We start from the raw sequence: 25,887 nt of genomic DNA, 5'->3' as shown, positions 1-25,887 counted from the left end.
CACTGCAGATCCCAGCATGTGGTCATTCGCTTTCATCAGGATAGAACTTCGTATGCTGGGACCCAGTGTCTCTGCAGGCTGCCCCTTCAGACTGAACATGAGGGTGGCTGCAAATGACTCCCTATCGTTCTGATGAACCAGAGGTTTCTAAGGCTTCATGTCCTCGAGAGCTATTTTCACTATAGGGTGTGTGCCCTTTGGCCTCACCACAGCTTCATATGCCTTGTATGGTGGTTCTAGCTGCTGCCAGCGGCAAGAATCTTTTGGTATCCCTTCCTAGGCCCACTGACTCACATGTCCTCAGAGGAGATGGCCGGGATTGCAGTCACTTGTTCTCCACTGCGTCGTAGAGCACTACTGGGTTATAAACCTAAAATTTTTTTAAAAATTGTTCGCTCCTCAGGGATTAGCATATGTCGGTGTCTGATTTGACATCCAGCTTTGGCTGGTGTTTTGTCAATCCTGAGGGCAGCAAAGGTTCTGTGTTTTGGGGAACAAGTATCTAGACCTCAGCATTAGGGTGGAGCACGTTTTAATTGAGTTCCCACTTGGCCTTCCTCTCGTCCCGTAGGTCCCCTGAGCTACCTGTCTGCTTCACACTCCAGAAATAGTGAACGTCTCTGGTTGGAATTCAAAATATCCCAGAGCTTGCAGGCCATCCCTGAGGAAGGCAAATGACAAAATTGTTTCACAAAGAGCCTTTCATGGAGCTGCCTAAGGGGTTTCCATGTGGGCATTGAAAACCAAGTTCATGTCCAAGGGAATTGAGGGAGACATACTCTAGGACTCAAACAGCTGTAGCTCCCATGAACTGCTTTGGTGGTTTAATAAACAGCAGGAGGTGCCTGATTGGGTCCCCAATAACACTGCAGCATGATTTAGAATAGTGCAGTTTTCAAATCTGACACTTGCGTGCCAATACACATAATTTTAAAGGCCCTTTAATAAGCAGTGGATCTGATTTTTCTGAAAAATGGTGTTCATTCGGAGGACTTAAACTTCTTCTTTTTAAACTAAGAGGAGACCAGAGTCCTATAGATTGAGTAAAATGTCAGGCCAAAGTGAAAAATATAAATGCATTATCAGAATTTATAAGAGCAAAAATGGGACTTGAGGTATCTTGTTCAGCGGAGTCAGTCATTTGGTTATGGAGGGATAGCTGGCTAAAGCGTGTTAAGTATTCATCCATTTAACACCTTGCATCCACTTTTGTACTGTGAATACTGTTGCATCCTGCATTGAAGTTTGTTGGCTTTAATGCTGTCAGGTACTGTATTTGTTAAATGCTTTGTCTTCTGAGCTGACCAGTCACCTACCCTCACGTAGTCCAGAGTTCATAGTACCTAGTGTGTGTCTGCAGCTTCTTGCAGGTGTATTGGGAGCTTTGGTTTTGATGCTGTCAGTAACTTAAGCCATTGGAAACATACATCATTATGTTATTACAACCTATTGAGTGAAAATATAAAGTAGATAAGTAGGACACGCAGGCTGTACAGACCTGTTAGCTAAAATGATACTTTGCTTTTGGGAAAATTGTTCAGACTAGAATGCAAGGAATTATTGTATTGAGGTTAGAGGTCCTGCTATCAACTTTTTGGTTTTGGAATCTCCCTTGTAGTCTTTTAATAGTGAACAATGCAGAAAGCACAACAGAAAATCACCCAGCACTCTGTTTTTGGGCATTCTTCCTTTCAGGTGATGCACAAAACTGATTGTTTTATCACTTGTTGTCATTAACGATCCTATGGTACATTTTTGGAAAGAGCAGGGGTAGTAATATTCCAGGGATTTGGGCCAAGTTCCAAATGGTGAAATTCACGTTGTGCTTATCCTAAATACCCTGTGAAGTTCTATTCTGGTGTTAGTTTGTGGTGTGCTGTTAGTGTCATGTTTCACCCCAGAGGGAGCTGCATTTCCCTATGCCTGTAAAAGTGTTACAGCATTTTTAGTAGGAAATGCAACAGTTAAGACTGTGTTCCAGTTTCCATTCTAAACTTTTTCTCTCCTCCACCCCCTTTTTAGTTGTGTTTAACTTTTTCAAATTCCTCTTGAGCTGAAACTTACAATACTTAGTCTCAGCCCAAGATTACTTTTTTTTGATAAGTTTGACCCCCTTTTGACTGATGAGACCAGGGTGGGAGAAATACTAATTTTTCCCTGTATATTCTAATTGGAGACTTTGTGCTTTCAAATGCCTGTTACTTAGAAGATTCAAACAAGGCTTGTTTTACAGCTTCCAATAAGGGAAGAATGCAAGCTGAGTTTGAAGAAAATTGGTTCAATATTTATAAAGTTTTAGGAACTTCAGAATCATGATGGTCACATGTGCTGTTACTACCTTTCTCCATCTTTGTGCTATGCGGTTTCTAAAGTGGCTTGGAGTGTTTGGCACACGCTTTGGTTTTGAGTGCCCATACATGCTTATGGCCATCTGAACACAGGCCACGGTACTAAAGCGACATTTTTCATGTTTTCTTTTTTTGTGAAATCAGGGAAATTAAATGCAAAACCTAAACATTAATGCAACGTTAAGGTTGAGAATTCCAGCAGGCAAGATTCAGGAAAATCGGTTAACGTTTCAGCTGCAAAGTTGGCTTAGCCATGGGGGTGTGTGTGTGTATACACACACACACACACACACACACACACACACACACACACACACACACACACACACACACACACACTAGTTTCTAACCCTGTATTTCCATGTACAGGGTATTTCCTAAGTTATTGTGGTTGTATAGCTATCTCAAAATACACAGGCTGTTTGTGTACTAGGCCAGAACTGAGAGTGCAAAGCAATTAACAAACATTAAGCCTCCTTAACATCTCTAAGTTGGTACGTAAGCGGCACTATACCCATTTTATAAATGGGCAAACTGAGCTCTAGAGACTGAATTTCACAAGGTCACCTCCTGCATCTTTGATGGGGCATATGAATTCTAGCATCCTCATTCCCAGTCTTCCCTGCTCTAAACACTAGGCAAAGCTCTCTCCTGTTTCTTTTTGACATTGGAAATAGGAACAAGTTTAACTTACTGATTGCCCTGTTTAAACTGGCTGAAATGTAGACTTTCCAATGAGCTAACTCCCCTTGTTTTAAAGCTTCATGCAGGGTTTGCTGCCGCTGTGGTACTGAATACATGGTCTCAGCATCTGGAAACTGCATTCGCAAAGAGGAGTGTCTCCATCACTGGGGAAGGCTACGCAAGCAGCGAGGTAAGGTCTCTGATGAAGGTGTCAGCAAAACATTAGCTGCACTTTGCCATTTAACATCTGACCTGTTATTAAACTTGAATCACTACAAAAGCCAATTTGTTTTTGTGCTTTGTCATTTTTTTGTTTTCGGTGGGTTTCACCAAAGTTGTGCACTGTAGCTGCAAATTGTCAGTATGTAATTTTGCCACTTGGTGGCGCAACACATTACAAAAGAGTGGACTTGGCAAAACACAATGTTAGCAGGCGGTGGTGTGATCCATGAAATGTAATGTTGCAGCTGTAGCAAAGATTTAAGTTAAAGAAATACTTCTTCCACTCTACTCAGCACTGATAGGGCCTCAGCTGGAGTACTGGGTCCAGTTCTGGGCACCACACTTTGGCAAAGATGTGGACAAATTGGAGAAAGTCCTGAGGAGAGCAAGAACAGTGATTAAAGGTCTAGAAATCATGATCTATGAGGAAAGATTGAAAAAATTGAGTTTGTGGGGGAACTTGATAACAGTCTTCAAGTATGTAACAGGTTGTTATAAAGAGGAGGGTGATAAATTGTTTTCCTTCACCGCCGCCAGTGGGCTTAAATTGCAGCAAGGGAGATTTAGGTAAGACGTTAGGAAAAACTTTTAGGATAATGGCTTGTGGGCTTTCAAAATAGTCAGGCCAACTCTAAAAATGATTTTAATCTGTTGGGAGTCAGTGCAAAGGCATGTACCGTACTGGTGGGGGCAGAGCTGACTCGCTCGATCAACAAGCTGCTCATTATTGTGCGTGGGATTCTGCCTTTAAGCTAATTTCCTTTCTAGAAGGCAGGTGGGGGGCAGTGTATAGCAGAAGGATGCACTAGCCAGGTCTCGAGATAGTTATATCTCTAGAATGAGTAACTGTTGGAAGGAGAACTGACGGGTGAAAATAAGCTCTATTAAGAAATAATGCTGGTCCCCGATGGATTAATTGTATCTACTGAATCAGTCTTACTGTTATTACAGTAGCTTCCTGAGGCCCCAGTCGGGGTCCTTGTTTATAAGGCGCTATGTGAACAATACAGGGTAGTGGTCACTGCCCCAAAGAGCACAGTGTTTTCAATTGAATTCTTTCCCAGAGAGAGGCCTTCCTAATTTGAATCTTTGCTGTAGCTTTCAAAATATCCCTTTGCACACAGAGCCTTTGTCATCCATGCCCGTTTCGCAAGCCTGTTTGCTAACCAGATCCACAACAAAGCTCCAAAGCATACCTGGCGCTCTGACACCCTGCTGCTGAACTTGGTTCGGACTGGCTGGCAGGGGAACACTTGAACCCTCTAGGTTTGGGGACTTTACTCCTCAATCTTTTCCTTTAACTGCTCTAGAAATTTTAGCAAGTGATCCTGAAAGCGTTGCGTCGCGTCTTCACAGCAGCCGGGAGGCCTAATGCCCAGCTCAGGTAGACATGCGCACTCTAGTTCGGCTCCAGCGTGGCCACGGCAGCACCTCGGGGTAGACATCCAAGCACGTGCCCAGGGAGTCGCGTGGGGTTGTACTCATGTGGCTACCTCGAACTGCAGCCCGTGCCACTGTAGCCACACCTTTCTTTTTAGGCGCTAGCTCAAGCAGATCTAGCATGTGTCTGCCTCCCCAAGTCGGGAGTTACACCTCCTGGCTGCTGTGTAGATGTACCCTTGAGCTAACAGGGTTCCTTGCTATCTCTGATGTCTGACTCTCGTCTCTTGCCATTTCAGTGCCGGGGGGCTGGGAAACACACTACAGCTGCTGTTCAGGAGCTGTGGGTTCACCAGGATGCCAGGTGGCCAAAGTAAGTTGTGCTTTTTTTCCTCTCCATGACCCTGATGATCTGTCGCTTACTGTCTTGTGTGCGCTTTCAAAAGACTCACTGGTTTCTTTGGGAAAAGCGATTATATATTCAACATATTCAGTTATTAAAAGGTTGGAAATGTTCTTTAAAAAAATCATGTGGCGAGAGAGGGGTTTCTGCCTGGAATTTGACTGAATGATTCCAGGCAAACCATCATGCATGACTCCCTCAAGGAGTTAAGATCTGGTCTGCCTTTAGGGGATGTTAGAGCTATAGTAAAAGGGAGGCCGAGAAGGTTGGTGCACTCGAGCTACAAGTACAATCACTGCTATTACTGATGCTTGGAAACAGCTACGTGGCACAAAGCAGTCTAGACAGAACTAGTGTCTCTCTCTCTCAGATTTTCCCTTGGCCTTCCCTTCCTCACACGCCTATAAAAGCCACTCTTGGTTTGGGGGTGGGGAGTATGGGGTTTTCTTCCCTCTACAGGGCACTTTCATTACCCTGGCTTGTTCTGTCCTCCTCCATATCAGTGCTCAATGCTCCCCCCCTTCTGGGAAAGTAGTGGATGGGAGAGTCCCTTTGGAACCCATAAATGCTGCTCAAAGCTTGGGGGCGCAGCAACTGTAAGTGATTCTAGCACCTGAAATCCAAGTGGGTAAGAAACCCGCTCAGGAATCGAGCTCTGGTCTCTTTCTCCAGGGAGCGGAGTGTTGCTCCCAAACGCTTAGTTGGTAAAAGGTGCCTCTCTTTCTATGTGCAACTTATAACTGGAATCCTAGCCCTGGCATAGGACCAGTCTTGGGAAGGAATGACTGTCTAAAGCGAGCACCCCTGTCCCATCAGCTCCTCCCCTTGGGTCTGCTGAGCTGCTTCTCAATCATTTGCTTCACTGGCGTCTCTGTACTTTCTTGTTGCTAGATATTTTCTTTCCAGACAAAGAAACATGATGTAGAACAAAGCAAGAGGGAACACAGAAGGAGCTTATCGAGTTATATTGGGCCCCAAATTTAATCAACTTCAAAATGTCTGATATGCCCCATGTCTTTAAAAATCTGTAGCAATAGAGCTCATTTTCTCCCGCCCTGTTTTTGAGGCCCTTGGCTGGCCCAGCAGCAATGATGAAGTAATGACTGGAGAGGTCTGTACATCCTGTTAACCTGACTCTGGCGCTTGCAAAGGACAAACAAACAAAAGGCAGCCATATTTGATGCCAGGAAGTACGAGGGCAGCTGTCAAACTCAAGGTTTTGCAAAACAGAAAAGGTTTCAGGGGTGTGTACTGTACAGAATTATCCTGCCCTGGCCCTCAGGGCAGAGACTAGATTTACTAGGCTTTTGCTCTTTCTAATTTATTATTACTCACATAGTAGAAAAGAGACAATGTTTTTTAATCATCGGTTATATCTGACAGTGTTCTAAGGAAAAATACAATGGGGGGAAGTCATAGAATCAGAATATCAGGGTTGGAACGGACCTTAGCAGGTTGTCTAGTCCAACCCCCTGCTCAAAGCAGGACCAACCCCAACTAAATCATCCAACTAAGTCAGAAGACCTTGACAAGAAGTTATAGAAACATGACTTCCCTGAAGGCTTCTGTACTGCTGTCTGAGGCCATCTTAAGCCATAAAAATTCACAGCCTTTCAAGAAATATTCAATCTCCCTAGTAGCCTCTTATTCCATGAAGCTTGCTACAGGGCTCTCTGGGGTTGAGGCATCCTCCTGCAACCGCCATCTCCTGGTTGCTATTGTACTATTGCTACACAACAATCATCTCTTTTCTGTTTTCTATCAAAGTGGGTGAGTTTTCACAGCATCCCTTGACGGCAGAGCCAGTATCCGTGATCCCCCAGCAGGCGTGTGATGAGGGAAAGTAGAATGTGCGTGTTTGGAAGGAGAGGGAAGAGAGCTCATCTCAGCAGCCCTGAAGGCAGGCATTGTAAACAACAAATAGCTGTAGCCAAGGCACTATGAATGGGATATTTGGCTGTTCTTCGCCCTAGCGAAATTTCTACATCTTTTCCTGCCAAACATACTTGAGATGCACAGGCCCTGAGCTGCATTGCAATTAGCAAATCTAACAGCAGATGGCAGACTGTAGCTGCACAGATGACTTTAGCTTTCCTAGAAATGTGCATCTGGAACTGCTGTACTTCACAGTAACTGTTGAGGGCTGGTTCTCCTCACCGTCTAAACACTGGAGGTAAGAGAGCATGGAGCAGTAAACTCCCAAGTGACACAGTCAGACAGCCATTAGCTATCAGTGGTCCCAGCATATCTGTTAGGTTATTTTACTGACCCCAGTCATACTGCAGCCCTAGTTGAGGGAGGAAAAACCCACTTGATACCCAATGACCAGGCTTTGTAAGTATCTGCATCCTCCCATTTCTTAGCAAAAGAAACCTGATATGTGTGCACAGATGCAGTGCTGGCAGGTCTGGCCATTGACTGCATGGAAATGGTTGAGCTATTGTACACAGGAATAGTGTTGGCTTTGAAGAAACAGATACTGAGGAGAAATTTTGGCAACGCGGGGCTGCTGTACAGTCACTGATGCACAGCATGGTTCATTCCCATTCATGCCGTTTCCTGCACTGTGGGCATGTCTGATTTGCAGTAATCACTTGTTTCTGCAAATATGCAACTCTCTCTGCCTTTATTGGGTACCTTTTAAACATCTGCTTTGATTAGCCTACTGCCTTTGGATCTCTTCATCTATGCAGCCACCTTGACTTCTAACTCTCCGTACCCAGTCACCAAACCTAGTGCCAGATGTAATTTATTTCCTTATGGGACAAGGAGGAGCCAGAGACAAGTGAGGTGCGTTGGTGTATGGAGGAGATGAGGTATTGAGGCAGCCGTGTTGGTTGTGGGCATGTAGCTGGAGAGTTGAGGGTGGTAGCCAGGCAGAGCTTAGTAAATTACAGAAGCCAACTGAGAATGGGAAGAACATAGATGAGACTTTCCAGGATGCAGTAGAACAGTCCCACCCCTGGTCTGACAGCCTCTGTGCTGTTGAAGAGGATAAAAGGAAAGGAGACCATCCAACTGGAGCAGAGGGAAATGATCCCATAGTTGGGATCATCCTTCCAGATGATGTCATGGTATCCTCTCGCACTGAGGGTACCTCTCCGGGGCAGGGAACTCCAGTTATTAGGAAGAGACAGGTAATAGTTATGGGGGGATTCAATCATAAATAGCTGGGTTTGCAATGACCAGGAGAGCCTCATGGTGACGTGCCTGCCTTGGGCAAAGGTTGCGGATCTCTCAAGACATCTAGATAGACTTTATGTGCAGTGCTGGGGAGGGGCCGGTGGTCATGGTACTTGTACGTACCAATGACATAGGGAAGGATAGGAAAGAGGTCCTGGAGGCCAAATTTAGGCTGCTACATAAGAGATTAAAGTCCAGGACCTCCATGGTAGCATTTTCTGAAATGCTTCCAGTTCCACGCACAGGGTCACTTAGACAGGCAGAACTGCAGGGTCTCAATGCGTGGATGAGACAATGGAGTAGGGAGGAGGGGTTTAGATTTATTAGGAACTTGGGAAAGGGAGAGCCTATACAGGAAGGATGGGCTCCACCTAAACCAAAATGGAACCAGATTGCTGGCACGTAAAATTAAAAAGGTCGTAGAGCAGCTTTTAAACTAAGGGCTGGAGGAAAGCGGACAGGAGGAGCACATGGTTCAGACAGAGGCATCCTTTAGGGGAGGATATATTAATGGAGATTCTCTATGTCCTAGTAAGAAGGAGAGGATGGAAAATGATAAAATGGGTAGGATCTGATGAGAAACAGTCAAATAAAAAAGAGGCCCATTCAATTACATCATGTAATGGCAGACAGCTAAAAAGTGACAAGTTTTTAAAGTGCTTATATACCAATGCTAGAAGCCTAGATAAGATGGGTGAACTAGAGTGCCTCGTATTAAATGAGGATATCGATATACTAGGCATCACAGAAACTTGGTGGAATGAGGATAATCAGTGGGACACAGTAATACCAGGGTACAAAGTATATCAGAAGAACAGAACAGGTTGTGCTGGTGGGGGAGTGGCACTATTTGTGAAAGAAAGCATAGAATCAAAATAAAAATCTTAAATGAAGCCAAACTGTACCATAGAATCCCTATGGATAATAATTCCATGCTCTAATAATAAGAATATAGCAGTAGGGATATATTACCGACCACCTGACCAGGATGGTGATAGTGACTGTGAAATGCTCAGGGAGATTAGAGAGGCTATAAAAATAAAAACTCCCCATATTGACTGGATACATGTCACCTCAGGACAGGATGCAGAGATAAAGTTTCTTGACAACTTAAATGACTGGTCTTGGAGCAGCTAGTCCTGGAACCCACAAGAGGAGAGGCAATTCTTGATTTAGTCCTAAGTGCAGCACAGGATCTGGTCCAAGGGGTGAATATAGCTCGACAACTTGGTAATAGTGAACATAATATAATTAAAGTTGGCATCTCTGTGGCGGGGAAAACTCCACAGCAGCCCGACACTGTAGTATTTAATTTCAGAAAGGGGGACTACACAAAAATGAGGAAGTTAGTTAAATAGACATTAAAAGGTGCAGCGCCAAAAGTGAAATCCCTGCAAGCTGCATGGAAACTTTTTAAAGACAGCATAATAGAGGTTCAACTTAAATGTATCCCCCAATTTAAAAAACATAGTAAGAGAACCAAAAAAGTGCCATTGTGGCTAAACAACAAAGTAAAAGAAGCAGTGAGAGACAAAAAGGCATCCTTTAAAAAGTGGAAGTTAAATCCTAATGAGGAAAATAGAAAGGAGCATAGACTCTGGCAAATAAAGTGTAAAAATATAATTAGGAAGGCCAAAAAAGAATTTGAAGAACAGTTAGCCAAAGACTCAAAAAGTAGTAGCAAACATTTTTGTAAGTACATCAGAAGCAGGCAGGACTGCTAAACAACCAGTGGGGCCACTGGATGATCGAGATGCTAAAGGAGCACTCAAGGACGATAAGGCCATTGCAGAGAAGTTAAATGAATGCTTTGCATCGGTCTTCACGGCTGAGGATGTGAGGGAGATTCCCAAACCTGGGCCATTCTTTTTAGGTGACAAATTAGAGGAACTGTCCCAGATTGAGGTGTCATTAGAGGTGGTTTTGGAACAAATTGATAAACTAAACAGTAATAAGTCACCAGGACAAGATGGTATCACCCAAGAGTTCTGAAGGAACTCAGATGTGAAATTGCAGAACTACTAACTGTAGTTTGTTAACCTATCATTTAAATCAGCTTCTGTTCCAAATGACTGAAGGATAGCTAATGTGACGCCAATTTTTAAAAAGGGCTCCAGAGGTGATTTCGGCAATTACAGGCCGGTAAGCCTGACTTCCGTACCGGGCAAACTGGTTGAAACTATAGTAAAGAACAAAATTGTCAGACACATAGATGAACATAAATTGTTGGGGAAGAGTCAACATGGTTTTTGTAAAGGGAAATTATGCCTCACCAATTCTTTGAGGGGGTCAACAAGCATGTGGACAAGGGGGATCCAGTGGATATAGTGTACTTAGATTTTCAGAAAGCCTTTGACGAGGTTCTTCACCAAAGGCTCTTAAGCAAAGTAAGCTGTCATGGGATAAGAAGGAAGGTCTTCTCATGGATTGGTAACTGGTTAAAAGATAGGAAACAAAGGGTAGGAATAAATGATCAGTTTTCAGAATGGAGAGAGGTAAATAATGGTGTCCCCCAGGGGTCTGTACTTGGACCAGTCCTATTCAACATATTCATAAATATGGAAAAAGGGTTAAAAAGTGAGGTGGCAAAATTTGCTTGCAGATGATACAAAACTACTCAAGATAGTTAAGTCCCAGGCAGACTGTGAAGAGCTACAAAAGGATCTCACAAAACTGGGTGACTGGGCAACAAAATGGCAGATGAAATTCAATGTTGATAAATGCAAAGTAATGCACATTGGAAACGATAATCCCAACTATTCGTATAAAATGATGGGGTCTAAATTAGCTGTTCGCACTCAAGAAAGAGATCTTGGAGTCATTGTGGGTAGTTCTCTGAAAACATCCTCTCAATGTGCAGCGACAGTCAAAAAAGTGAACAGAATGTTGAGAATCATTAAGAAAGGGATAGATAACAAGACAGAAAATATCATATTGCCTCTATATAAATCCATGGTATGCCCACATCTTGAATACTGCGTGCAGATGTGGTCGCCCCATCTCAAAAAGATATATTGGAATTGGAAAAGGTTCAGAAAAGGGCGACAAAAATGATTAAGGGTATGGAACAGCTTCCGTATGAGGAGAGATTAATAAGACTGGGACTTTTCATCTTGGAAAAGAGACGACTAAGGGGGGATATGATAGAGGTTTATAAAATCATGACTGGTGTGGAGAAAGTAAATAAGGAAGTGTTATTTACTCCTTCTCATAACACAAGAACTAGGGATCACCAAATGAAATTAACAGGCAGCAGGTTCAAACAAAAGGAAGTATTTTTTCACACAACGCACAGTCAACCTGTGGAACTCCTTGCCAGAGGATGTTGTGAAGGCCAAGACTATAACAGGGTTCAAAAAAGAACTAGATAAGTTCCTGGAGGATAGGTCCATCAATGACTATTAGCCAGGATGGGCAGGGATAGTGTCCTTAGCCTCTGTTTGCTAGAAGCTGGGAATGGGCGACAGGGGATGGATCACTTGGTGATTTCCTGTTCCGTTCATTCCCTCTGGGGCACCTGGCATTTGCCACTGTCGGAAGACAGGATACTGGGCTAGATGGACCTTTGGTCTGACCCTGGCTGTTCTTATGTTCATGTCAATATAATTTGAGGGAGGGTGTTTCCTGCTAACTCAGTAATAACTGTATTCTGGGCTAAAACTCCTTGATCTTAGAGCTTTAGTTCAGAATAAGGTTATTGCTTTATAATGGGACAATAATTTAACACTTTGGAAATTTGCTCTTTAGGCCCAGAAGATAAATGGAAGGCAGTAGCTCTTTGCTTTTCATGTGGTCAGTGTTTCTGTGCGTTTGTCTGCATGGCCTGGTTTTGAAGTAAGGTAACTTATTTGCACTGACTGAGCACAGTATTTTGATTTTCTTGTACTCCCTTATACCTGGAATGCTCCTCTCATTGGCTCTTTATATGTTATGCATAGCTTTAAATCAAGAAGATAGAGACTAGGTAGCCATACAAGATAGGGATATGATGCCATTGAAGGGATTCTAGGGATGATCTAATGAGCCTGAAGCTGGAGTGGTTCAGTATGAGACGCTCACTATGGAATTTCCCTGCATAATTTTTTTTTCTTTAAGTAGAAAGAGCAAATGTTATTTATTAGAGTTTCCTCCTCATTTAATACCTGTTCCCGAATGGGTAACTTGTCTCTCAAACGTGAGCAACGGATGTGATGCTTGAACTTCTAGATCCATGTGGATGTGAGATTCTGGTTGTACATGACCAGGTTTGCAATCCCCTTCCTGTCAGTTCTTTCTCTGCTCAGTGGTAAAGTTATCAGACGCAGTGGATCACCATGTGGCGTGAGACTGCAGAATACCTGCATTTTTCCAGGCTGTTGCTGCCCCCATGCCTTCAGCTTTGTGTATTTGCTGTAGTATAACAGCACTAATTGTTCATAGAATCATAGAACATCAGGGTTGGAAGGGACCTCAGGAGGTCATCTAGTCCAACCCCCTGCTCAAAGCAGGACCAATCCCCAACTAAAGCATCCCAGCCAGGGCTTTCTCAAGCCTGACCTTAAAAACCTCTAAGGAAGGAGATTCCACCATAAGAACATAAGAACATAAGAAAGGCCGTACTGGGTCAGACCAAAGGTCCATCTAGCCCAGTATCTGTCTACCGACAGTGGCCAATGCCAGGTGCCCCAGAGGGAGTGAACCTAACAGGCAATGATCAAGTGATCTCTCTCCTGCCATCCATCTCCATCCTCTGACGAACAGAGGCTAGGGACACCATTCTTACCCATCCTGGCTAATAGCCATTTATGGACTTAGCCACCATGAATTTATCCAGTCCCCTTTTAAACATTGTTATAGTCCTAGCCTTCACAACCTCCTCAGGTAAGGAGTTCCACAAGTTGACTGTGCGCTGCGTGAAGAAGAACTTCCTTTTATTTGTTTTAAACCTGCTGCCTATTAATTTCTTTTGGTGACCCCTAGTTCTTGTATTATGGGAATAAGTAAATAACTTTTCCTTATCCACTTTCTCAACATCACTCATGATTTTATATACCTCTATCATGTCCCCCCTTAGTCTTCTCTTTTCCAAACTGAAGAGTCCTAGCCTCTTTAATCTTTCCTCATATGGGACCCTCTCTAAACCCTTAATCATTTTAGTTGCTCGTTTCTGAACCTTTTCTAGTGCTAGAATATCTTTTTTGAGGTGAGGAGACCACATCTGTACACAGTATTCGAGATGTGGACGAACCATGGATTTATATAAGGGCAATAATATATTCTCAGTCTTATTCTCTATCCCCTTTTTAATGATTCCTAACATCCTGTTTGCTTTTTTGACCGCCTCTGCACACTGCGTGGACATCTTTAGAGAACTATCCACGATGACGCCAAGATCTTTTTCCTGACTCGTTGTAGCTAAATTAGCCCCCATCATGTTGTATGTATAGTTGGGGTTATTTTTTCCAATGTGCATTACTTTACATTTATCCACATTAAATTTCATTTGCCATTTTGTTGCCCAATCACTTAGTTTTGTGAGATCTTTTTGAAGTTCTTCACAATCTGCTTTGGTCTTAACTATCTTGAGTAGTTTAGTATCATCTGCAAACTTTGCCACCTCACTGTTTACCCCTTTCTCCAGATCATTTATGAATAAATTGAATAGGATAGGTCCTAGGACTGACCCTTGGGGAACACCACTAGTTACCCCTCTCCATTCTGAGAATTTACCATTAATTCCTACCCTTTGTTCCCTGTCCTTTAACCAGTTCTCAATCCATGAAAGGACCTTCCCTTTTATCCCATGACAGCTTAATTTACGTAAGAGCCTTTGGTGAGGGACCTTGTCAAAGGCTTTCTGGAAATCTAAGTACACTATGTCCACCGGATCCCCCTTGTCCACATGTTTGTTGACCCCTTCAAAGAACTCTAATAGATTAGTAAGACACGATTTCCCTTTACAGAAACCATGTTGACTATTGCTCAAGAGTTTATGTTTTTCTATGTGTCTGACAATTTTGTTCTTTACTATTGTTTCAACTAATTTGCCCGGTACCGACGTTAGACTTACCGGTCTGTAATTGCCGGGATCACCCCTAGAGCCCTTTTTAAATATTGGCGTTACATTAGCTAACTTCCAGTCATTGGGTACCGAAGCCGATTTAAAGGACAGGTTACAAACCTTAGTTAATAGTTCCGCAACTTCACATTTGAGTTCTTTCAGAACTCTTGGGTGAATGCCATCTGGTCCCGGTGACTTGTTAATGTTGAGTTTATCAATTAATTCCAAAACCTCCTCTAGTGATACTTCAATCTGTGACAGTTCCTCAGATTTGTCACCTACAAAAGCCAGCTCAGGTTTGGGAATCTCCCTAACATCCTCAGCCGTGAAGACTGAAGCAAAGAATCCATTTAGTTTCTCCGCAATGACTTTATCATCTTTAAGCGCTCCTTTTGTATTTTCATCGTCAAGGGGCCCCACTGGTTGTTTAGCAGGCTTCCTGCTTCTGATGTACTTAAAAAACATTTTGTTATTACCTTTGGAGTTTTTGGCTAGCCGTTCTTCAAACTCCTCTTTGGCTTTTCTTATTACACTCTTGCACTTAAGTTGGCAGTGTTTGTGCTCCTTTCTATTTGCCTCACTAGGATTTGACTTCCACTTTTTAAAGGAAGTCTTTTTATCTCTCACTGCTTCTTTTACATGGTTGTTAAGCCACGGTGGCTCTTTTTTAGTTCTTTTACTGTTTTTCTTAATTTGGGGTATACATTGAAGTTGAGCCTCTATTATGGTGTCTTTAAAAAGGGCCCACGCAACTTGCAGGGATTTCACTTTAGTCACTGAACCTTTTAACTTTTGTCTAACTAACCCCCTCATTTTTGTATAGTTCCCCCTTTTGAAATTAAAGGCCACAGTGTTGGGCAGTTGAGGTGTTCTTCCCACCACAGGGATGTTGAATGCTATTGTATTATGGTCACTATTTCCAAGCGGTCCCACTATAGTTACCTCTTGGACCAGCTCCTGCGCTCCACTCAGGATTAAATCTAGAGTCGCCTCTCCCCTTGTGGGTTCCCGTACTAGCTGCTCCATGAAGCAGTCATTTAAAGTATCGAGAAATTTTATCTCTGCATTTCGTCCTGAAGTGAAATGTTCCCAGTCAATATGGGGATAATTGAAATCCCCCACTATTATTGGGTTCTTAATTTTGATAGCCTCTCTAATTTCCCTTAGCATTTCATCATCACTATTACTGTCCTGGTCAGGTGGTCGATAATAGATCCCTAATGTTATATTTTTACTAGAGCATGAAATTTCTATCCATAGAGACTCTATGGAACCTGTGGATTCGCTTAAGATTTTTACTTCATTTGAATCTACACTTTCTTTAACATATAGTGCCACTCCTCCCCCTGCACGGCCTGTTCTGTCCTTCCGATATATTTTGTACCCCGGAATGATTGTGTCCCATTGATTGCTCTCAGTCCACCAGGTTTCTGTGATGCCTATTATATCTATATCCTCCTTTATCACAAGGCACTCTAGTTCACCCATCTTATTATTTAGACTTCTGGCATTTGTGTACAAGCACTTTAAAAACTTGTCCCTGTTTATTAGCCTGTCTTTTTCTGATGTGCCAGATTCTTTTTTATGTGGCTGTTTATCATCTGATCCGGCCCTTACATTATACTTTTCAGTCCTCTGCTCCTGACTATAACCTGGAGATTCTCTATCATCAGACTCTCCCCTAAGGGAAGTCTGTGTCCGATCCACACGCTCCTCTGCAGCAGTCGGCTTTCCCCCATCTCCTAGTTTAAAAACTGCTCTACAACCTTTTTAATGTTTAGTGCCAGCAGTCTGGTTCCACTTTGGTTTAGGTGGAGCCCATCTCTCCTGTATAGGCTCCTCCCATCCCAGAAGTTTCCCCAGTTCCTAATGAACGTGAACCCCTCCTCTCTACACCATCGTCTCATCCACGCATTGAGACTCTGAAGCTCTGCCTGCCTACCTGGCCCTGCGCGTGGAACTGGGAGCATTTCTGAAAATGCCACCATAGAGGTCCTGGATTTCAGTCTCTTCCCTAGCAGCCTAAATTTGGCTTCCAGGACATCTCTCCTACCCTTCCCTATGTCATTGGTACCTACATGTACCACGACCACCGGCTCCTCCCCAGCACTACACATAAGTCTATCTAGATGCCTCGAGAGATCCGCAACCTTCGCACCAGGCAGGCAAGTCACCATACGGTTCTCCCGGTCATCACAGACCCAGCTATCTACATTTCTAATAATCGAATCTCCCATTACTAACACCTGCCTTTTCCTAGAAACTGGAGTTCCCTCCCCCGGAGAGGCAACCTCAGTGCGAGAGGCAACCCCAGAACCATCTGGAAGGAGGGTCCCAACTACGGGAAAGTTTCCCTCTGCTCCCATTGACTGCTCTACTTCCCTGGGCCCTTCTTCCTCCTTAACAGCACAGGTGCTGTCTAAGCGGAGGTGGGACAATTCTACAGTGTCCCGGAAAGCCTCATCAACATACCTCTCTGCCTCTCTCAGCTCCTCCAGTTCCGCCACCCTGGCCTCCAAAGTCCGTACATGGTCTCTGAGGGCCAGGAGCTCCTTGCACCGACTGCACACATACGCCACCCGCCCACAGGGCAGGTAATCATACATGCAACAGTCGGTGCAATAAACTGGATAGCCCCCACTCTGCTGCTGGGCTTCTGCCTGCATTGTATCCTAGTTAGTGAAAGGGTGGTTTACAGAAGGAAGTTTTGGAATGTGGTTTGGTTTATAGGTTTTAGGGGGGGGCCACGGGGATGGGGTTACGGCTGGCGAGGGACTCCCACTCCCTTCCCACTCCCCTTCTAAACTCCCTTGCGAAACTCCCTGTTAGCAGCCCCTGGTCGCTTGTGCGCGGCTTTATAAAGCCCTGGCCTGAGTGAATGCCCCGCCCACTGAGTAAGGCTCAGCCAATTACCAGAGGCTTCGAGCTTTCAAACCTGCCTCCAACTGCCAGCCAGAGCACACGGTCCCTCAAACAACCAAACAAACAAACACAAGCTCAGCACACAGCAAGTAACCCCCAAACACAAACAAACACACACTACAGACAGTCACTTACCCCACAGATGCTGTATTAGCTCCTCCTTCACCTGGAGAACTCCCTTGCGAAACTCCCTGTTAGCTCCCTAGGTAACCCATCTCCCTAGGTAACCCATTCCAGTGCTTCACCACCTTCCTAGTGAAATAGTTTTTCCTAATATCCAACCTAAACCTCCCCCACCACTGAGAACAGCCAAGCTCATCCTATTTGGAACCCCTTTCAGGTAGTTGAAAGCAGCTATCAAATCCCCCCTCATTCTTCTTTTCTGCAGACTAAACAATCCCAGTTCCCTCAGCCTCTCCTCATAAGTCATGTGCTCCAGCCCCCTAATCATTTTTGTTGCCCTCCGCTGGATTCTTTCCAATTTTTCCACATCCTTCTTGTAGTGTGGGGCCCAAAACTGGACACAGTACTCCAGATGAGGCCTCACCAGTGCTGAATAGAGGGGAATGATCACGTCCCTCGTTCTGCTGGCAATGCCCCTACTTATACAGCCCAAAATGCCGTTAGCCTTCTTGGCAACAAGGACACACTGTTGACTCATATCCAGCTTCTCGTCCACTGTAACCCCTAGGTTCTGTTCTGCTTCCTAGCCACTTGGTCCCTAGTCCGTAACAGTGCATGGGATTCTTCCGTCCTAAGTGCAGGACTCTGCACTTGTCCTTGTTGAACCTCATCAGGTTTTTTTGGCCCAATCCTCTAATTTGTCTAGGTCCCTTTGTATCCGATTCCTACCCTCCAGTGTATCTACCACGCCTCCCAGTTTAGTGTCATCTGCAAACTTGCTGAGAGTGCAGTCCACACCATCCTCCAGATCATTAATAAAGATATTAAACAAAACCGGCCCCAGGACCGACCCTTGGGGCACTCCACTTGAAACCGGCTGCCAACTAGACATGGAGCCATTGATCACTACCCGTTGAGCCCGACGATCTAGCCAGCTTTCTATCCACCTTATAGTCCATTCATCCAGTCCATACTTCTTTAACTTGCTGGCAAGAATACTGTGGGAGACCGTATCAAAAGCTTTGCTGAAGTCAAGGAATAACACGTCCACTGCTTTCCCCTCATCCACAGAGCCAGTTATCTCATCATAGAAGGCAATTAGGTTAGTCAGGCATGACTTGCCCTTGGTGAATCCATGCTGACTGTTCCTGATCACTTTTTCTCCTCTAAGTGCTTCAAAATGAGGACCTGCTCCATGATTTTTCCAGGGACTGAAGTGAGGCTGACGGTCCTGTAGTTCCCCGGATCCTCCTTCTTCCCTTTTTTAAAGATGGGCACTACATTAGCCTTTTTCCAGTCATCCGGGACCTCCCCTGATCGCCATGAGTTTTCAAAGATAATGGCCAATGGCTCTGCAATCACATCAGCCAACTCCCCCAGCACCCTCGGATGCAGTGCATCCGGCCCCATGGACTTGTGTTCGTCCAGCTTTTCTAAATAGTCTTGAACCTCTTCTTTCTCCACAGAGGGCTGGTCACCTCCTCCCCATACTGTGCTGCCCAGTGGAGTAGTCTGGGAGCTGACCTTGTTCGTGAAGACAAAGGCCAAAAAAAAAAAGGAGGCATTGAGTACATTAGCTTTTTCCACATTCTCTGTAACTAGGTTGCCTCCCCCATTCAGTAAGGGGCCCACACTTTCCCTGACCACCTTCTTGTTGCTAACATACCTGAAGAAACCCTTCTTGTTACACTTAACATCTCTTGCTAGCTGCAACTCCAAGTGTGATTTGGCCTTCCTGATTTCACTCCTGTATGCCTGAGCAATATTTGTATACTCCTCCCTGGTCATTTGTCCAATCTTCCACTTCTTGTAAGCTTCTTTTTTGTGTTTAAGATCAGCAGGGATTTCACTGTTAAGCCAAGCTGGTCGCTTGTTGCTTTATGAAACATTTTCCTGTACAATTGTATAATCGCTGGCTGTTGTGTAATTGCTGCCTTTCTACAGGGTACCTGCTCGATTGGAACCTTTTGCCAGCCAATCCTATTCTTCATTTGTAATTGTTGGAAATGTAAAGAAATTTGAATCTGAGATTTGATCTGTTGGAAAGTTAGTTCTGAGTTTTGTGTCTGGCTTGTGATGGGATTTCAGGAACTTGCTTTTGTCTTACAAGTGTGTGTGGATTTCTTTTTAAAGCAACATGTCCAAGATGGCCGGAAGGAGAACCTGGAGGGTTTTGTGAAAACTTTTGAGAAGCTGCCTACTACCAATGGCTATCCAGGGATCTATGCTTTAGACTGTGAAATGGTGGGTATCCGGGAGCAGAAATCCTAACTGGAAGGGGAACACACACATGAAATAGGGCCGGTGGGAAGCTTAGGGTGGAACAGGGCAGCTCTCTGCAGTGCTCTCCTGTAGAGATCTGTTTCCGCTTGTCAGTCTCCCAGAAGCATAAAAGCCGCACTTGGGATGCTGCATGTTGTTCAACAGTTACTCTCTGAGTGGGAGTCTTATCCATCAGCAGTGGGAACAGTACATTCTAATCCATTTGCAATAAGAGCCAGGGCTCAGGATGTAACTGATCAGAACGATCTAATCCAGTGCTTTTAAGCATCCTTTTGATACGGTTTATTAAGAGATCACTGCATATCAAATTATTTTAAAAAGTGGATTATAAATTGTAGATATCCTCTTTGTGGAACTCTTATTAATATTTATACCAGAAGGTTACCTTGCTGTATGAATAACTGTTTCTCCCCTGATGCTGTGCTCCAGAGATCACGTACTGTAGACCTGCCTGTCTCTAGGCCATGCTGTGGTATACATATACAACTCCTAGTTACTTCTCCTTCACCTGCCATATTTAGCATCAAATAAGACTCTTCTTTTTTTCCTTTGGCAGACCGTGTGATTATCTGGCTGTATGATGCCACAGCACATTCTGGGGGTTAGTGGGAGATGTATTTTTAATTGATCAGCTGCTGTTCATACTTAAGATGATAAATTTCTTTTGAAAAATAGCCGTGTTAGCCAATGTATGCCAGCCAGCCATGCAGCAGCATAACTGTCGTAATTCAGGAGACGCTAGTGCTAACATGAATGGGGTGGCACATAAATACCAAGACCTGGACTGCAAACACCATGCTAAGACCAGCTCTCTTTGCTTGTTTGGGGTTGACAGTGTTACACCAAGCAAGGACTGGAGCTGACGAGAGTAACCGTGATCAACTCTGACCTGAAAGTGGTCTATGACACCTTTGTCAAACCTGACAACAAAGTGGTGGACTACAACACCAGGTAAGAGCAACCCCTCCCTTGGATGGAGTATGGCCAGAGCCATTAAAAAGGCTTTTGACTCGGCTTTCTGGGGAGAGTTTTGAATAATAAATGACTTCAGCAGCCCAACAATGATCTCTCGGCATGGCTTCTCTCCCTTAGCCTGTCAGCACCATCTGTAGCTGGCTCGAGAAGTGATGACAAGGCATTTCTCAAGTCCCCTCCAGCCATTCCTCCCCAGCAGCTGAGTTCGCTGCCTCTGCAGCGTGTGGCTTATGATTAGAATTTGAAATGGCAAAGCTCATTCGTGGCTGCTTGTCCTCTCATACGGAGGGCATGAAGACTTCCCCTCAAGCCCAGCCACTTACTTGCTATGCATGTCTCTTGGAAAGCGGAGGAACAGGGGTCCTGCAAGGGTGTGGAGAGTGAGCTCACCCTGCCGCAGCAGCTCCTGTCCTGTGGGGCTGCACCTGGCCCATGAGGTCACAACGTTACTCAAGTTTGGTGCATCCGCCTGCCCATCTCCTTCTAGGTGGGGGGGGGGGGGGGCGGATGCACCAAACCCGAGTGGCCCAGTGATCACGTGGGCCAAGTCACAAGGCCCTGAGGGCAAAGGAGCTGCCACTGCAAGCGTCTCAGACGTGAATCACAATTACCACAAAGACCAGGACCTCTGCACCAGAACTGCAGTCTTAAACAAGAGCCGTTTCAGTAATGGGGGCAGGTGCCTCTGTCACCATGTCGTGCGCCAAGTCTCAATGGTCTGAATCACTTGGCTGGAAGCTTCTTGAGAACTTTGAGAATGGGAAGTTTTCATTGCCTCAAATGTGTGGGTGTTGCTAGGGCGTGGAAGGTTCAGCCCCACTAAGGAGAAGTCCCTCTGTTGCTGTCGCACTGCAGGTTTTCAGGTGTGACGGAGGAGGACCTGGAGAACGCAAGCATCACCCTGCGAGACGTGCAAGCTGTTCTATTAAACATGTTCAGCGCAGACACGATTTTGATAGGACACAGCTTGGAAAGTGATTTATTTGCACTAAAGGTAACAAACCCTGTCCTCTCCTTCCTTTCCTTTAATCTGTGTTTACCGTTTCACCATTACAGAAAGAGTTTGCCTTCATGAAAGCAAGAAGATCACAGTAGAGCCTTGTCTGAGCCATTGGAGGCTGCCAGATCGGTTGAGCAGGGGCACAAGCAGTGTTCAAGTCACTAGTGATCTGTACCAAAGGATACCTTCTAGCTCTGTCTGACTGAATGGGGTTGCTTTGTGAGACTGTGAGCTATCCATGAGGCAGCTGTGGAGTGTGGTGTAATGGTTAGAGGCTGGAGGGGATTGGTTGTATGCCATTAAGCCCCTGAGTGAGCTCTAAGCTGACAGGCATCATTAGAAAGGAGAAACACCATCCCCAGTGGCCCAGATTGTTCCCTTGTTGATGCGCTCAGCAGTGCGGTCAGGGATTGGATGAGCCGTGGAAAGAGAAACCCCTCTTTTACCCCTGGAGGCTTGTCATGGAACCACCCCAGAGGAGGGCTGGCCTGTCAAACTGTCTCCTGAAACCAAGACTGCGTTCACATAAATTATTTAATTTTGTAAGAGTTTTGGGCGGGAGGGAGAGGACTGGCTACTAGAACTCCTGGATTCTAGCCCCAGGTTTGCCACTGTCTTACTGTGTAACCCTGATCAAATCATTTTAACCGTTCTGTCTATCTGGGGCCAGGTCTATGCTAGCAAATTAAGTTGGCTTAACTATGTCACTCAGGGGTGTGAAAAATCCGCACCCTGAATAGTGTAGTTAAACTTCCCTACCCCCAGTGTAGACAGGGCTAGGTTGATGGAAGAATTCTCCTGTCAGCCGAGCTGCTGCCTCTCAGGGAGGTGGGTTGCCTATGCCGACGGATAGACAGTATCGGCGCAGCAGTGCTGCTGTAGCATTTTGAGTATAGACAAGCCCTAAGGTGCTTCTCTGGCCTTCATCACCGTAGCATCTAGAATGGGTTACTTAGGGAGGTGGTGGAATCTCCTTCCTTAGAGGTTTTTAAGGTCAGGCTTGACAAAGCTCTGGCTGGGATGATTTAGTTGGGGATTGGTCCTGCTTTGAGCAGGGGGTTGGACTAGATACCTCCTGAGGTCCCTTCCAACCCAGATATTCTATGATTCTATGATCTGAGCTCCTCAGTCTTTCATCCTCACCACTCCCCTGTGTGGCAGGGCAGGGCCATTGCCCCACTGTACAGAAATGGAAACACAGAGAGACGAAGTGACTCCTCCAAGGTCAGGGGAAGTCTGGCAGATTGGCACTTGGTTCAAGCCCACAAATCACAAGACCATCCTTTATCCATGTAGCCCTATTTGATAAAGGGGTAATAGTTACTAACTCACGGGGGTGTTGGGAAGTTTACTGCATTCGTGCCTGTAAGCTCTTTGCCTTTCTATACCACCCTCCTTCCCAGGATCTCAAAGTATCAGTAATCACAATAAAAAAATCATTTACGGTCTCATCAGCACAAGATGACTGTGTTGGCCTCTTAAAGTCATTATTTTCTCTTAGCATCACAGAAACTGCCAAGAGAACGAACCCAAAGGCAATCTAGCAAAGCTTTACAGGCAGTGCCATGCAAAGTCATAATCTCTAAAGGCTCTGGCAGTAAAGAAGACATCCCAGTCATGGCCACAGCAAGCTTCACATAGCAATAGCATTTCAGTTTTATATTTAAAGCTGTATTAGCCCCTTTCCTCCGTCTCCCTGATCTACATAAGTAATTATTCTGCTTGGGCTAATGCCAGACTTGACTGTGCCAGAGAGGAGATTATCCATCATGTTTGGCAGTTTTACACTTCAAAGAGCGCGGCAGGTTGTTTCCATTAAACTGCAGCTGTTCTAAAGCATTTCCATAGCTCAGCTATGAAACGCTTAACGAGGAAGTTGCAAGTTGTCACGCAACATTAGCAAGTGCCTAGACAAAATAAGGGGCAGACGGGCGGCTGGAGAGTCAAAGGCCTGTTCACTTCATCCTGCGTCGTGAATCAGAAACCTAAAGAAGAGAGCCCTCCAGGAGTCGCCCTCGCTGGCCAGACGGACAAATTAACCTCAGTCTCAGGGCTATACTGTCCGTATGATACTTAACCTCTCTCTCACCCTGGCTTCTTCATAGCCCCTGTTAAACACTCCTCTGGCCAGCACAGAGAATGAACGTGTTAGCTCTCCAACAGATTTAAGCACATGCTTAAAAAAGCACATGGGCTCTGTCATGCTGGATTGAGGCACTCACCCCACTATCTAGCCCAGGGGTAGGCAACCTATGGCACGTGTGCCGAACGCGGCACGCGAGCTGATTTTCAGTGGCAGTCACACTGCCCGGGTCCTGGCCACCGGTCCGGGGGGCTCTGCATTTTAATTAAATTTTAAATGAAGCTTCTTAAATGTTTTAAAAACCTTATTTACTTTACATACAACAATAGTTTAGTTCTATATTATAGACTTATAGAAAGAGACCTTCTAAAAACGTTAAAATGTATGACTGGCACATGAAACCTTAAATCAGAGTGAATAAATGAAGACTCGGCACACCACTTCTGAAAGGTGGCCGACCCCTGATCTAGCCATTATCCTGACTCCAGCTTTGGCCAATGCTTGATACTAGAGGCAAGTGAACTCTCCGCCCCTGTTATGTACGTGAGTGGCAGGAAATTCCTTCCCGGCCTCTGCAGTGATTTGCTTGTGCCCTGCCCATAGGATCTGCTCACCCTGTCTCATCCTACATTAACTACAAACAACACACGCGATCAGATTATCCAGCCCTCTTTAAATCCACCTGCAGATAGAGCAGGAACAGAACCATTCAAGCTAATTTAAAACTCTCATAAGTGATTCCCTTCCAAAGCCCCAGCCCCAGCTTAGAAACCAATGGACCTGTCTCTAAAAGAGGCAAGAGTCTGCTTGTGCAGAGGTGTGGTGGGTAATGGGTTAAATCCAAGTATGGTCCAAAGCACAGCTCATTCTGTTTCAAAGGACCCCTCTCCAGGAGCTGCTCTGACTGTGTAACAAGCTGTGAAAAGGACGAGCTGCCCTGTTGCTTGGAGGAGTTTTAATGGCTGAGTTGAGACTTGGATAGAAGCAGCTTTGCCCGTGGAGAGGAGGTAGTGCCTTGGCCGGGCTGGCAGAAGGTGCTGTTCAGGACCTTCGGTTCAGCTCAGGCAGAGCCGCCTGTGGAACTGGTTTGGTGGGAGTGTTGTGGAGGTGGTACCTGAGGACGATCAAGGTCTTACCTGGGGTGTGGTTAATCTCAGTTAATGCATTGACTGCTTCGAGGAGGGAAAACAAACCACCCTGTTTTTCTCCCCTCCCCCCCAGCTTATCCATAACACAGTGGTGGATACTGCAGTTGTCTTTCCCCACCGGCTGGGTTTGCCTTACAAACGAGCACTCCGGACGCTGATGGCCGACTACCTCAAGCGCATCATCCAGGACAATGGTGAGACTTCAGAGACGGGGGAAACGGGAACACTGCTTTCCCATCTAATTCCACCTACACTGCGAGGTCCTCCACTCCTCTCTCCCCTTCTGCCCTTACCACCACGTGTGCCCCACCAAGCTGAGATTGGGGCCTCACTGTGCTGGGTGCAGTGCAAACTCCTAGTCAGACAGTCCTTGCCCCAAACACCTTTCACTCTTACAAGACGATACAAAGGGTGGGAGGAAGGAAACGTTATTGTCCCTGCATTGCAGATGGGAAACGAGGCACAGAGAGTAAGTGACCTGCCCAAGGCCAGTGGCAGTCTATAGCAGGGCTGGGACTCGATCCCACGTCTCCTGAGCCACCTTCCTCTTCGTTCCCCTGTCTCGAAGCTGCAAGTCATGTCCCCATTCACGCTGAGACCAGCCTACTGACTAAAGCACAGCAGCGCCTCTCCTGAAAGCCCACGTAGCAAGCCTGCTAGTGAGTCGTGTTCACGTGTCTGTCTAACTGCACGGGAGCCGTCGGGGCCTCTAGACTAAATTCCTTTGAGCAGGGATCTTGCTCTCAGGCCTGGCTGTTGTCAAGCACTCTGTATGTTTTCAGCACTGCATAAATAACCTTGCAGGGCGGAGCAGTAGGACGTTTTTCAGAGCTCTCTCTTGATCTTTCAGGCAGGGGAGAATTGAGGAGCCAGGGGCGAGATCAGGTCCTAAACCACCCTTTCCACCCCTCCGCTTTGGTCAGGCTCAGAATGCCTCAATCTGAGCCTTGTTCTGGTGCCGAAGTCAGGCCATTCTCATGGGGCGGGTGCAGGCTCCAGGGCGCGCTCCTCCTCTGAGGCGTCTGCCGGCCCCACATCCAGTTTCTGTAAGGCAAGTGTCAGCGGTTGCCTTCTCCTTGTGCGGAGGGGTCTA

At 45.5% G+C, this 25,887-nt stretch overlaps 1 protein-coding gene across 1 annotated transcript in view; it reads left to right on the top strand.

Moving 5' to 3' along the window:
* REXO1 (RNA exonuclease 1 homolog) overlaps positions 1-25,887 on the top strand; it is a 75,349-nt gene that overhangs the window by 48,855 nt on the left and 607 nt on the right. Inside the window, exons 10-15 of the mRNA XM_065422072.1 lie at positions 3,109-3,222; positions 4,934-5,007; positions 19,439-19,549; positions 20,424-20,539; positions 21,419-21,557; positions 24,868-24,988. Of these exons, the coding sequence (XP_065278144.1) occupies positions 3,109-3,222; positions 4,934-5,007; positions 19,439-19,549; positions 20,424-20,539; positions 21,419-21,557; positions 24,868-24,988 (675 nt within the window). The remainder of the gene's footprint in view (positions 1-3,108; positions 3,223-4,933; positions 5,008-19,438; positions 19,550-20,423; positions 20,540-21,418; positions 21,558-24,867; positions 24,989-25,887) is intronic.

This window comes from Emys orbicularis, chromosome 24 (genome assembly GCF_028017835.1).
Source record: "Emys orbicularis isolate rEmyOrb1 chromosome 24, rEmyOrb1.hap1, whole genome shotgun sequence".
In the NCBI taxonomy this organism is placed as follows: domain Eukaryota; kingdom Metazoa; phylum Chordata; order Testudines; family Emydidae; genus Emys; species Emys orbicularis.
The sequence above is the reverse complement of the archived record's forward strand: the minus strand, read 5'-3'. Positions and strand labels throughout refer to the sequence as shown.